Source organism: Eschrichtius robustus, chromosome 12, assembly GCF_028021215.1.
Source record: "Eschrichtius robustus isolate mEscRob2 chromosome 12, mEscRob2.pri, whole genome shotgun sequence".
In the NCBI taxonomy this organism is placed as follows: domain Eukaryota; kingdom Metazoa; phylum Chordata; class Mammalia; order Artiodactyla; family Eschrichtiidae; genus Eschrichtius; species Eschrichtius robustus.
This window is the reverse complement of record NC_090835.1, coordinates 195980-208544: the sequence shown is the minus strand read 5'-3', so window position 1 is coordinate 208544 and position 12565 is coordinate 195980. Positions and strand designations below refer to the sequence as shown.

The 12565-nt window shown below is 58.2% G+C and overlaps 1 protein-coding gene across 2 annotated transcripts in view; it reads right to left on the bottom strand.

The window, feature by feature from the left end:
• Positions 1-12565, bottom strand: part of ALDH1L1 (aldehyde dehydrogenase 1 family member L1) — a 97121-nt gene that overhangs the window by 37586 nt on the left and 46970 nt on the right. Inside the window, exons 1-6 of one of the 2 annotated variants that reach the window (XM_068559334.1) lie at positions 8999-9091; positions 5517-5668; positions 3791-4025; positions 2844-3009; positions 1116-1217; positions 278-367 (exon numbers count right to left, since the gene is read on the bottom strand). In XM_068559334.1, coding sequence (XP_068415435.1) covers positions 278-367; positions 1116-1217; positions 2844-3009; positions 3791-4025; positions 5517-5643 — 720 coding nt within the window. In that variant the 5' untranslated portion in view covers positions 5644-5668; positions 8999-9091. Of the gene's footprint in view, positions 1-277; positions 368-1115; positions 1218-2843; positions 3010-3790; positions 4026-5516; positions 5669-8998; positions 9092-12565 lie in introns of those variants that run through there. The other variant, XM_068559333.1, reaches the window with a different exon arrangement.

The following is a 12565-nucleotide window of genomic DNA, read 5'->3' as shown; positions in this document are numbered from 1 at the left end:
GTTTTACTTCTGCTATTTCGGAACTTTTGGCAGCCCGGGGCTGAGAGTTGAACAACCAGCACAGCTCGACCCCAGAGCTGCCAGCGGCCTTGCTCCATGCCGACCCCTCTCCTGCAGCCACGGGTCCCGAGGGAGAGGCCGAGGGGGCCGGGGCACCTGGCCGGGGCTGGGGGTCTGGGCGATGGCTATGTACCGCTTAGCTCAGCCGCATTCTGATAGATACGCAGCCGGGGGACGCACACGGAGCACAGCCCGTCCCGGCCACGCAGGGACACACCTGCCCACAGGCCTCCGTCCAGGCTCCCGGCACCTTGTCGTTCCCGCGGATCCAGTTATGAATGGCCTCTGCGGGCTGCTCCCAGTTGATCTGCGGGGCAGGACGTGTGTGCTCAGCGGTCTCTCCCCGCTCCCTGACCATCTGGGCAACACCTCTGGCCTCCCCTCCTGCCCTGATGACCCTGACACTGGGTGGAGCCCTGGGCACGGGCTGGGAAGTCTGGCTGCCTCTCGACTCCAGTCCGAGGCCCAGAGCTGGGCTGGGCCTCCCCCTGGCAACCCGGCTCTGGGTGCGCGTGGACCCTCAGTCTTTCACGGGATGTGAACTCCAGGATGGCTCGGGGGAGATAATGTTCTGTGGTCAAGATGGCCAAGGCCCTACACAAAGTGCAGGCCTGTCCCACCCCATCCCTCCCCCCCGGCGGCTTCTCCTCACTTACAGGGCTCCCACAGATCCCGACAGAGCGCCCCGCGAGCCCTGAGCACAGCTACAGCCCATGGGCCCACCTAGGCTCCCGACCTGTGACAGCCCCGAGGAACTGAATTCCCTCTGGTGTCTCATCTCAGAGATGAGGAGCCAGCACCACGGCTGATTCTTACACCCTCCCCACCCACCAGCTCTTCTCCCTGAGCGCCCCGCCTACCTCTTCCTGAGGAGGAACCGGGAAGAACCCAAACAGACCCTGTTCCCTGCCTGTTCAGGTGCCACTCGAGCCTAGCTCATGCTTCCTGCACTGGGGCTGCTCTTTCTTCTGGCCTTAAACAGGTACGTCCTGGCCTCCCGTTTTCCCCAGCCCGGGCACAGGCAGGCTTTGGGTGGGCAGGGCCCTGGCACTCACCTGGGCTGTTTCCTTCTTCTGAATCCCCTCGTAGGTGGCGCCGTCCTCAGGCTGAGGGAGCCTGGGGGCTCTGCCCTCAGCGATCAGCTTCACGGCCTGAACCTGGGGAGACACGGGTTGGTTGGTGTCCCCAACGTTGTTAGGGCCCCCCAACTCCCAGACCCTGGGTTCACACTGAGTCTGGACCAGGCCACTCACTGAAGAGACCCACCTGGCACCACGCAGGCACGTGACGGGCACCCACGGAATGGGTGCTGTAGGGACAGGTAAAATTAGTTCGAATCTACTTCCAGTCTGAGCAATGAGTGCAAGACCCCATCCTCTCTCCCACACAAGGCCCTAGAAGATCATGTAAGCTAAAGCCCTCTACGGGTGTAACACACACCAATGTCCACGTTTTTGTCTAAAACCTTCCCTGTCTCTTAGGGAGAATGGCTCCTGGACCGCGTGATGGGTTTGGAGGTCCCTAATAAGTTAAGCAAGAAGAAGTTTCTCTGCTCCAGGAAAGAAGAAGGTTGCGGAGAAGAAGTCAGGGTTGTAGGGGAGGAGAGCCGAGGCGCTGGGCCCGGAGGGAGGGAAGGTGGTGGTGGGAGCCCCCGGAGACCCGAGGCTGAGAAGCCGGGAGAGCTCAGAAGTGTCTAAGGCAGGACTGCCCAGGGGGAACTTCCCTGGTAATGGACGTGTTCCACGTCAGCCCCGTGTGGTTTCTGGGGACCTGAAATGTAGCCAGTGAGCCTGATGACCTCGATCTTTAACTACAAGTCATTTAAATTGACTTAATAACCACCCGTGGCTAGCGGCTGCCCGCTGGACGCCACCCTGAAGGATGCTCTTGGTTGTTTTCTGCAGGATGAGCAAGATGACCCCTTCCTGCCTCTCACGCCAAACCCCCAGCAGGTCTCCCTGCTCACTCCTGTGATCAGGTGGATCCAAGGCCGCATAATGGGGCCCAGGGCTGGGGGCACAGCCACTGCTGTGCTATGGAGACGTCCCCATCGGACTCCTGTCCTGGCTGGCCTCCCCCACTGGACACACCACCTCTACGGAGCCTGCACAACCAGCTCTGACATCAGCCTTTTGGGTCGGCCCTCCTCCTCCTGCAGGAATTCAGTGCAGTGACCACACCTGGGCCAGCCTTGGCCAGAAGCCCCCAAGACCGGAACATGTGACAGAGGCTGCCAATCAGAGCGCTCCCCCATGCCGGCCAGTGATTGGCTCGGGGTCATCACATGACCTAAATTGGCCAATCAGAGTCTCCTCTGATTTTTTGTTCATAAATTCTAGGGGAAAGAGGGTTTCTCTTCCCCTGGAATCAAGAGGTGTAAAACTTGAGCCACCAGTGACTACTTTTCCTCCCATTTAAGGGCAACCTGAGGATGAAGCGAATCAAACGGAGGAAAGTAGAATCAGGGTGAAGAAACAGAAAGATAGAATCCCGTGACAGGCCTTAAGCCTCTGGATTCAGCCAGGCTTGATGGCATCCTGCCTGGAGTCTTCTATCTTAAATGAGCCAAAAATGTCCCTTTTTGGCTAAAGCTTGTTGAGTTGTTCCGACAGTTGTAAGCAAGAGTCCTGCCTTATACAATATTACATGTCCTAATCCTGCCTCTGAAACCCTGAAGTGAGAGTCCTCCCCCTCCAGAATCCTGGCCAGCTCAGGGCAGCAGGCTGGAGCTGGGCAGGGTAGGGTGGGGGTGCCAGCAGGGGAGGCCCTGGGGGCAGCCTTACCATCCCTTTGATGCCTTCGGGGAAGAGGAAGCGGCTGTACAGCGTGCTCACAGTGTCGTCCGGGAAGATCTCACACTCCTTCTGGAGCAGAAGGTCCCCGGTGTCCAGACCATCGTCTGCCCAAAAGATGGTAAACCCCCCCTTCTTGTCTCCATGGATGAGGGTCCTAGGGAGCAGAGGAGTGGAACCTGAGTCCGGAAGGAAGGACCACGGAGAAGGAGGCCCTGGGGGCTGCCCCTGTGACCGTCGCCGCCCTGCAGCACACCCCCATCTCCCCAGGGGAGGCCCGAAGAAGGAAAATGGTGTTTACTGATGCCCACTGTGTGCCAGGTATTGTGCTAAAAGCCTTAACGCCCCGTGTAACTTTATCCTCCCCACTGGTGTAACAGCATCGCATGCCCCTTTTACAGATAAGGAGACTAAGGCCCAGAGAAGTGAGGAGACGTGACTGGAGGTCAGGGAGCCTGAATCCTAATCAGACCAGTCTGACTACAAACCCGCTCTCTTCTCCAGCGCAGATGCCTCCCCTTCCTGACTGCTCCTCTGAACAGCTCCACCCTCCAGATACATACATCACCTCTCGTCTCAGACTACCTTGTTCAGGTGATTCTTTCCTCCATCTCTATCTCTTTCCAAGTGGGGGGCTGCTGAGAGCACCGGTGGCCGGTGGGGGTTAGAGCAGGCCTCAGGGAGCCCCCCAGCCCACTCTGCCCCGGCAACCCCGCTGCAGGACGGGAACACTTCGCGGTTCACTGTGGGAATGCAGGGTGCACGGCGCTGCCTGACCCCAGTTCTTGCTCAGGGATCGTGCTGCGATCCACCGCGTGGACGCCGTCTGGCAGCACGCACAGGCACCGCGTGACACCTGCTCCTCAGCCGCAGAGAAGAGCTCCGGGCTGAGGGACGGGGAGGATTCAGGCAGGTGGGGTGTCTGGGCCCTGGCTCACCAGTTGATGGCCGAGGCCCCCCGGTGCCGGGGGAGCAGACTCGGGTGGTAGATGATGGAGCCGTGGCGGGGGGCGCTGATGATCTCCGTGGGGATGAGCTGGCTGCAGAAGGGCAGCACGTTGAGCTCGGCTCCCAGGGCCTGGTACGCCGCCACCACGTTGGGCAGAGCCTGTCCCCTTGCCCGCCAGCGGGGGAACTTGAACACTGGCACTCCATCCTCGTCGGCCTTCAGGCCTGCGGGACAGCGGGTGAGAAACCGCTCCCCACTGCCGCACCCACTCCAGCTCGGCACCTCTGCCTGCCCCGCGGGGTGGCTCCCGCACCTCCTCCCCAAGCCTGTCCCCCCACCTTCCCCTGCTGCCCAGCCGGGCTGCCCTGGGCAGCCCAGAGGGGACGGCGCCGGCCGGGGCCCAGGTCTCAGGAGCTGCTGCGCCAGGACTGACCTCTGCTGACTGCCTCCCTCTCCCAGACGCCTGCCTGACCCCTGGCCTCTTTAGCTGCCCGGAGCAGGGCGCCCTCCCCGCGGGTCTGATGCGCAGTCCGCAAGCCCCCAAGTTCTAGAATGCAGCTTCCTGCCTCTGCCTGCCCCACTGCCCCTCGGAGGTGGCGCTGCCCCTGCCGTCACCAGCCGCTTCCTCCGAGCTCCCCTCTGCCTGCCCCTCAGCCCCTGTCCAGCACTTCCCAGCCCTCGGTTCTCTGGTACACACCTGGCTGATGTGTGGCCCTGGCTGACCTGACACAGTATCGGTCCCTCTGCCTCTGTGCCCTGGGTTCAGGGACGTGGGTTAACGTGAGCAGACCGGACCACGCTTGCAAAAGTTGTCCCCACTGTGACCAGGGACATCTGCTGGACATCTGAGGTCAGGTCAAGAAGCAGCCCCAGCCAGGCTCAGAGCTGCTGTCAGGGGTCCCCGAGCGGCTACGGGCAGGACTCAGGCTGTGCTACGGGTTGCGGTGGGCTCAGATCTGGAGCTGAGGCCTGGCTGGCATGGGGGCAGCCTGCACTCTCCATCTGGGGAGATTCTCTATTCCTAATGCACCAAGCCCTGGGGCCTGGCAGCCCCGCGAGGCCCCCTTCCTCGTCCGGCCCCACGTTCTGAATCCATCAGGCCTGAGAAGGACCCGGGAGGGGCCTGAAGGTCTGTTCATCGAGCTGAGGGCCCTGCTTCCTGCTGCGCTGCTGAGGTGCCCTCGGGAACTTGTTAGAAATGTGACTCCCAGGCCCCTCCCATCCCTCTGAGCAGAAACTCCAGGAACTTGTTAGAAATGCGACTCCCAAGTCCCTCCCATCCCTCTGAGCAGAAACTCCGGGGCGGGGCCGGGGGCAGGGGCGGGGCCTCAGCACTCTGCTCAACAGGTGCCCCCCCCAGACGCGGTGCAGGGCACGCTCACGTCTGAGAACGCTGGCCGCGGTGACTCACGCCTGGGGGCCTTTTCAGAGCATGGGTGCCGCGGTCGGGGGAGCCCAGAGTGGTCAGACTGAAGGGCCCTGGGAGCAGGCCAGGCTTCTCCACGGCCCTTCTCCAGGACACAAGCCCCACCCTGCAGTCCACTTGGTTCCAGAAAAGCCCAGCGGCCAACTGGCACCTGAGCAGGATCCGGGGTGGACCATGAGAGGCCGCTTCTGTCCGGGGAAGCCCACAGCCCCACACGGGACCCCGCAGGCTCTGCTCCCACCACGGCCCACGGGGCAGCCCCTCTCCGTGGTCCCGGGCCACCACTCACCTAGGGGGTCCGCCTTCCCATCCTTGTCCGGCACAGTGAACACGCCCACGACCTCGTGACCCTCCTCCCTCAGGTGGCAGTAAACTTCCTGGCCGAACAGGCTCTGTCCGATCACTGCGATCTTCATGGCAGCGGGGCTGGGGCGGGAGGACCTGGGAAAGGAATACGACCTCGGCGTCAGAAAGGGCTCGCTGGCCCAAGGGGGCAGCCCACCCGCCCCCGCCCCAACCCCTCGGCCCAGCTCTGGGCTCCCTGGGCCGCCAGCCACTGAGGGGAGGCGGCCGCATGAGGAACGAAGGAAGAGGTCCTGAACGGTGGACCTGTAGATACCGCAGCGTGAGTCGCATGCGAGCGCAGCCTCGGGGACTCCCCCCTGGAACCTCCAACACGGCATGGGGCGCTGCGTGTGGTGTCTTCCCAGGCGTATCTGAGCATGTTTCTGTAACTAACCAGTCCTGTGACCTCGGTCAAGTCACATCAGCTTCAGTTTCCTCACTTGTTGATGAGAAAGATGTTCCTCAAATGCTTCCAGCCTGCAGGCCAGGCTCTCCCTGGGCAGGAAGCAGCAATGGGCCTGGACTTGGGCTGCATAGAGACAGATGCCCAGTGGACGGGCCGAGGACGGAAGGTGTGGTGGGAGGTGCGACGGGTGCCACTGGGCTGCATGGGGAGACGCGCGGCTGGACCAAAGTTTGCTCATTCGTTCACCATGCTCATATCCGTAAAACCTATTATCTACTTGATACGTTTCTTTAAATTATCTATCTACAAAGATATACATTTTTGGAGAAAATTTTATTGAAGTATTACACGCTTCGGACACACAGAAAAGTGTACAAACCGTAAGTACGTAGCTCAATGAATTTTCACAAACTGGACACACCAGTATAATCAGCGCTCAGTAAAGAAACACTCCAGAAGCCCATTTAGATAACAGAGAGGTAGGACGTGGGTGGACTCCGTTTACATAAATGGAATCACGCTGCGTGATGTTCTGTGGCTCGTTTCCCCCCAGCACTGTGCATGTAGCTGTGCTGTGTCCATTTTCATTGCTCCAGTGTTTCCCTGTGAGCGTAAATAAATACGCTCACGTATCCATCCTACTGTGGGTGGACGTTTGGGTCGTTTCCAGCTTGAGGCTATTACCAAGACGGATGTGATACAGATTCTGGCACGTGGTTCTTACTGAATACAAGAATACACTTCCGTTGGGTGAGTACCTGGGAGTGGAATTCCTGGGTCCCAGGTGTGAAAATGTTCAGCCTTACCAGCCTCTGCCAGTTTTCCAAAGTGGTTTTACCGATTTCCACGTGCTTTGCGTTGCAGCCTCCTATCTGTTCATTTTACTGTCCTGCTGACAGGGACTGGAGTTATCCTGCTGGGGCTTCACTGGCAATTCCCTGATGGCTGATGAAGGTGAGCACCTTTTCCTACGTTTATCAGCCACTTGGATTTCTTTCTGTCTGTTTTTTCCACTGGGCGATCTTTTCCTTACTGATTTTGTAGGAGGTTTTTGTTTGCTTGGTATTGTTTCATTTTGTTTTTAAATAATCTAGACTATGAGTCCTTTGTCAGATATATTTACGAAAAACATCTTCTCCAGTTCTGTGGCTGGACTCTTTACTCTGTGGTGCCTTTTGATGAACACAGTTTCTTAAACTCAATATAGTACACTGCATCAAAATCTCCCTTCATGCTTAGTGGGCTTTCTATTCTGTTTAAGAAACCTTTGCTTCCTCCAAGTTCCTAGAGATGTTCTCTTCGCCTTCTAAAATCTTTATAGTTTGACAGAGGAGCAAAGGCAACACAATGGAGCAAAGATGGTCTTTTCAACAAATGATGCTGGAACAACTGGACGTGCACATGCAAAAGATGAATCTAGACACACATCTTACACACTTCACAAAAATTAACTCAGAATGCACCACAGATGTAAATGGAAGATGCAAAAGTATAAAACTCCTAGAAGATAGCACAGGAGAAAACCTAGGTGACTTTGAGTATCCAGTGACTTTTTAGATACAACACCAAAGGCACGATTCAAGAAAGAAAAACATAAGCTGGACATCATCAAGATTAAAAAGTCTGCAAAAGACACTGTCAAATGAATGAGAATGGTGGTCCTGTGTGTGTGGTATGTGTGTGTGGTGAGTGGGTGTGGTGTGTGTGTGGTGTGTGTGATATGTGTGTGAGGGTGGTGTGTATGTGTGTCGTGTGTGTATGGTGTGTATGGTACGTGTGTGTGGTGTGTGTGTGTGTGTATGGTACGTGTGTGTGCTATGTGTGTGTGTGTGGTGTGTATGGTATATGTGTGGTGTGTACGGTGTGTGTGGTATGTATGTATGTGCACGTGTGTACTGGCAGAGAAAAAGCCTGGAAGGACTCACACAGAAATATTAAAAGTCACCAGGTAGGGTTTTGGGGTTTGGAAGTCTTCTGATGATGGTAATTCTCCTTTTCTTTCCAAAATGTTTTATTTTTATTTTAATTTTTTTATTGAGCGTATATTACTTGTGGAAAAATAAAGGGGACAAAGAAGATCCCTTTGGAAGCAGGGAGGCAGGGTCAGGGAAGCCACCTGTGGAGCTGGCAGGGCAGGAGCCCTGGGCAGAGACAGCCCACCTTGGGCTTTGGCGCCAGGTAAGTCAGGTGGGGGAGCGCAGAGCCCACAAGGGCCTCCCGCCCGGTTGGCGCCCTCTGTGCCCTCCTCCCGGGGACGCTGTGGGGCTGAGGTAGCAGCAGGGGGACCGTCGGGCTCCCCAGGCCCCCCACCCCAGCCCAGAGGCCAGACCCTGCCCGGGGGGTGGGCCCCCTGCTCCGAGCACACTGAATTCCGTCTCCGGTACCTGAGGGAGATTCCACCTCCCCTAGGCAGGTGGCAGGTGAGGGGCCTGGACAGATGCGCCAAGGGCCCGGGCTCTGAGTACACGCAGTTAGTGCAAACCCCAAACCAGGTCGTGGGGCGGGGCTGGGGCTCTGGGGTCCCAGCGCCCGCCGGCGCAAGAAGGACGGCGGCGCGGGCGGGGTGCGTGGGGGGTGGAGGGCTGGAGCTGCCCAATCACAAGAGGTCCTCGTTCCCGGCCCCCAGATCTGGCCAATCAGGGGGGACCATTCCCCATCCCGAAAATGGGGTGAGGGACTTGGGGGGGGGGCAGGCGGCGCAGCGGGGCAGGACCATCTAGTCACCTTCGGTTCCTCTCTTTCCCTCTCCGGCCTCAGTTTCCTTTTCTGTAAGCGGGGCTGATAACGCCCACCCAGGCCGCCCCGCCCTCCCCCACGCCACCGCGGCCCTGCAGCCAGAGGACCCCCCGCCAGGCTGGAGCCTCAGCTGCCCCCGGGGGAGCCCTGACTCGCGTCCCGTCCCAGCGGCCAGGTTCGCGCGCCCCCAGGCGCCTCCGCCGGGGGACCTGAGCCCAGGGCCCCCGGAGCCGCGAGCGGCGGCGGCGGCCTCCCTCCCTGGGGCGGCGGGGAGCGGGACTCACCACGCACGGGAGGAGCGCAGGCGTCGCTGGCCAGAGCGAACCTCTGAGTCCGGGTCCCGGCAGGGGACAGAGCTGGCGCGGGCCCGGCCTGGGCGGTGGGGAGGTGGGGCCGGCCCCTGCTAGTCCCGGAGCCCCGGCCAAGGCCAGAGCCCGGGAGGGGAGGGGCCGGGGCGGGCGGAGAGTCCCTCGGGTCGGGTGGGGGGGTGGGGGGGGGTGGGGGGGGGGGGAGGGCAGGGCGCTCCCGGGCTGCGACCCCTCCCGGATTCACAGGGGTTTGCAAAGGCCCCGCGGTAGTGAGCACCCACAGGGCTGACGGATAAGGGGCAAGTGGCCAGGCGGGTAACTTCACTCGCTGGCTCAGGAACTCTCCATGTGCTGTCCAGGTCTTGCTCCGGGAAACCCACCCGTACTTCAGGAGGCTCCTACTTCAAAGTCACATCTTAAGGGAAGTTTCCCCAAACCACACCCCGGCTAGGAAAGACCCCCTCGTCACATGACCACAGAAGGGCTTCAGTGTTCCTTCAGGCACCCTCTCAGCCGCAGGTTTATCACTGCTTTCGGGATTATCTGACTGGCTCCCCCACTGGAACACGAGGTCAAAGACGGTCTCAGTCGCAGGAATTCCCCAGCACCTGGTGTAGTGCCTTGTGTTTAGCAGGCGTTCAATAACACTTGTGGAATAAATGGCTGAACGTGAGGAGCCTGGGGTGGGAAAGTTGTGTGAGAACGTTGAAGCTGGAATAGAGAACGAAGAGTGACAGGTGACACCGAAGGAATGGCTGGGAGATCGGACACCCCAGAAAGGTGTTAGGAAATCAGAGAAGAACCCATAGTCTTAGGGGGTGTGCAGAGAGGAGGGGCGTCTAAGCAGCAAGCTTCGCAGCACTGCCGCCTGCAGTAACACGGAAAGCAGAAAATGTGCCAGGGGACCTGGGCTGTCCAGCTAGGGCAATTTCCAGGCAGAATGTTGAAGGTGCCTCCTGACTTCTTCTTGCGGCTTATACTAAATGTGAGAGAAGATAAGCCAAAGGAGGACTGCTAAATAAAAAGGAACCAGAACTTGCTGGTTTTCAGATTTCCTAGCTTCTCTGGATGTCAAGTGATGCTAAAATTAACACACAACTCCCAGGTGAAGGGAGACATGAGACATGGCCATGGCAGGAAAAGAGGGTCTAAAGATGAAGCCCAGCGTATGCTGTAAGATCCTTTGTTAAGTTCTCAAAAAGGTCAAAAGTGGCACCTCAGAGTATTCGGTTCAACAGTAGGACTTCTGGGAAGCTTAAAAGTTGTCATTCAGGGCTTCCCTGGTGGCGCAGTGGTTAAGAATCCGCCTGCCAGTGCAGGGGACGCGGGTTCAAGCCCTGGTCTGGGAAGATCCCACATGCCGCGGAGCAACTAAGCCCGTGCGCCACAACTACTGAGCCTGTGCTCTAGAGCCCACGAGCCACAACTACTGAAGCCTGTGTGCCACAACTACTGAAGCCTGTGTGCCTAGAACCTGTGCTCTGCAACAAGAGAAGCCACTGCAACGAGAAGCCCACGCACCTCAACGAAGAGTAGTCCCCGCTCGACACAACTAGAGAAAGCCCGCGCGCGGCAACGAAGACCCAACACAGACAAAAAATAAATAAAATAAATTTTAAAAAAAAAAAAAGTTGTCATTCAGCAGAAGCCCAAGGTAGAGAAGGGTGTATCTCAAAGAGGCTGAGTGGGTTTGCCAGCTGATCAAAGGACTGAACCTCAATAAGGTTCATAAAGACACACTTGGTTTTTACAAGAATTATACTGGCAAAAGCTTGGACTGAAAGTATCAGAGACAGTGCAAAATGAAAAGAGACCTCTGGAACTCCCCACCCCCAGCCCCAAATTCTTCTGGCAGGAAGCAGCCTGAGAAACCACACAGGTGCAAACATAGGGTACCTTTTATGGAGATGAACGGATGGCTTGCAGAGCAGAATGAAGAGTCCAAAGGTGGAACCAAGAGCACGAGGGCCCGCTTTCAGGCCAGAACCAGACCGAGCCCTCACGAAGGCGCTGCCAGCATCTGCCCAGGGGATTTCAGGACCGTGCGGCTGAGTGACACCTGTGCGCCTCCCGGTCCTGTCCCCTTCGAGTGCCTGTGGTGGTCACGCTGTGCCTGTCCCACTGCTGTGTGCTGGGTGTGGGCGGGGGTTGGGAGTGCAGACAACTGGTCCTTGAATTCACAGGTGTTCGGACTGAGAGCCACTGTACCCCAGGAGCTACCCTGGGGAAGATACGCCCCAGGAGCCTCCTCCACATCAGAACCTGGTTCAGACGCAGACTCTGGACTTTGAGCCCATCCTGCTGTGGCTGGGGTTTGGGGAGTGCGTATGTTTTGCGTGTGGGAGAACTGAGTAACTTGCGGGCTCCTGGAGGACTGTGGCGGTTTAGAGGTCTTTAACACGCCCCTTCAGGAGAGGAGTGCAGTTCCGCCAGCCCTTGAGTGTGGCCTGAACTCCGTGGCTCACTTCTCACACGTGCAACGTGGTGGAGGTGACAGTGTGTGACTCTGAGTCCATCCTTTCAAGACCAGATCGAGGAATGGGGCCTGAGGTCAGAGAGTGGCAGAAGGCAGCTCTCCTGCATCCTAGAACTACATGGTGCTCTGAGTGCGTCACACCGCACCCACCTCTGCCAGCTCAGCTCGCTCTGCGGGATGCCCCTGCACTTGGTCTATCCGAGCCTTGCTTCGGCTCAGGGATGGGCTCCTGCAGCCCCAGCCCTCCTCCCTTGGTGCAGGGGACAGGAGCCTCCAGTATCTGCCCAGGGGATTTCAGGGGATTACATCCCACGTTCATAGCACAACTCACACCCTAATATACTTTGCCATATGCTTGTCTGTCTTTCCACAATGGCAAGACTCCCGAGGAGGGGGAAGGGTCTCCGTCAGCTGCCTCTAAAGAGGCCCCAGCGGACAAGTGTGGACGGAGGATGCCCCCAACAGACAAAGCCTCTGCTGAGCCTTCTGCAGGCCCCTCGGCGGCCGGGAGCACAGCGGGGGCTTGCTCGGCCCGAGGCTGAGGGTGAGAGGCGGTCTAGGGGTAGCTTAGGGGGTGAGTGTGGCTCAAGCCAGGTGGACGAGTGACCAGATGGCATCTCTTTCTGTTGTGTAACGATGATTCAGCTGTCCTTCAGGAACTCAGGAGCTGGGTGCTGTGCGTATGCTGGAAGGGAAACATTAACTCGGGAGGTCTGTGGCCTTTGGGAAAGCAAAGGCGGTGGCCGCATGACCCAGGCTTTCTTTTCCAACTTGGGGCCAGTGTTTCCTTTGCCCAAGTCCTAAGGTCTCCTGTTCAGGTACAAAGTGAGATCCGCACCCCCAACCCCTGCGGCTACCCACCTTGTGAATTATTCATGGTGTCACCTGATGCCCAGCCCCCATGGGGACTGAGAATTCAGGATGGTTTTCCTAGATATTCCCCCTTGAAATGGGCAACATGGGATTTTACATATTGTCTTAGTTCAGGCTGGTAACACGATACCACAGGCTGGGTGGCTTATAACAACAGACATTCACCGCTTGGGGTTCTGGAGGCTGGAGGTCTG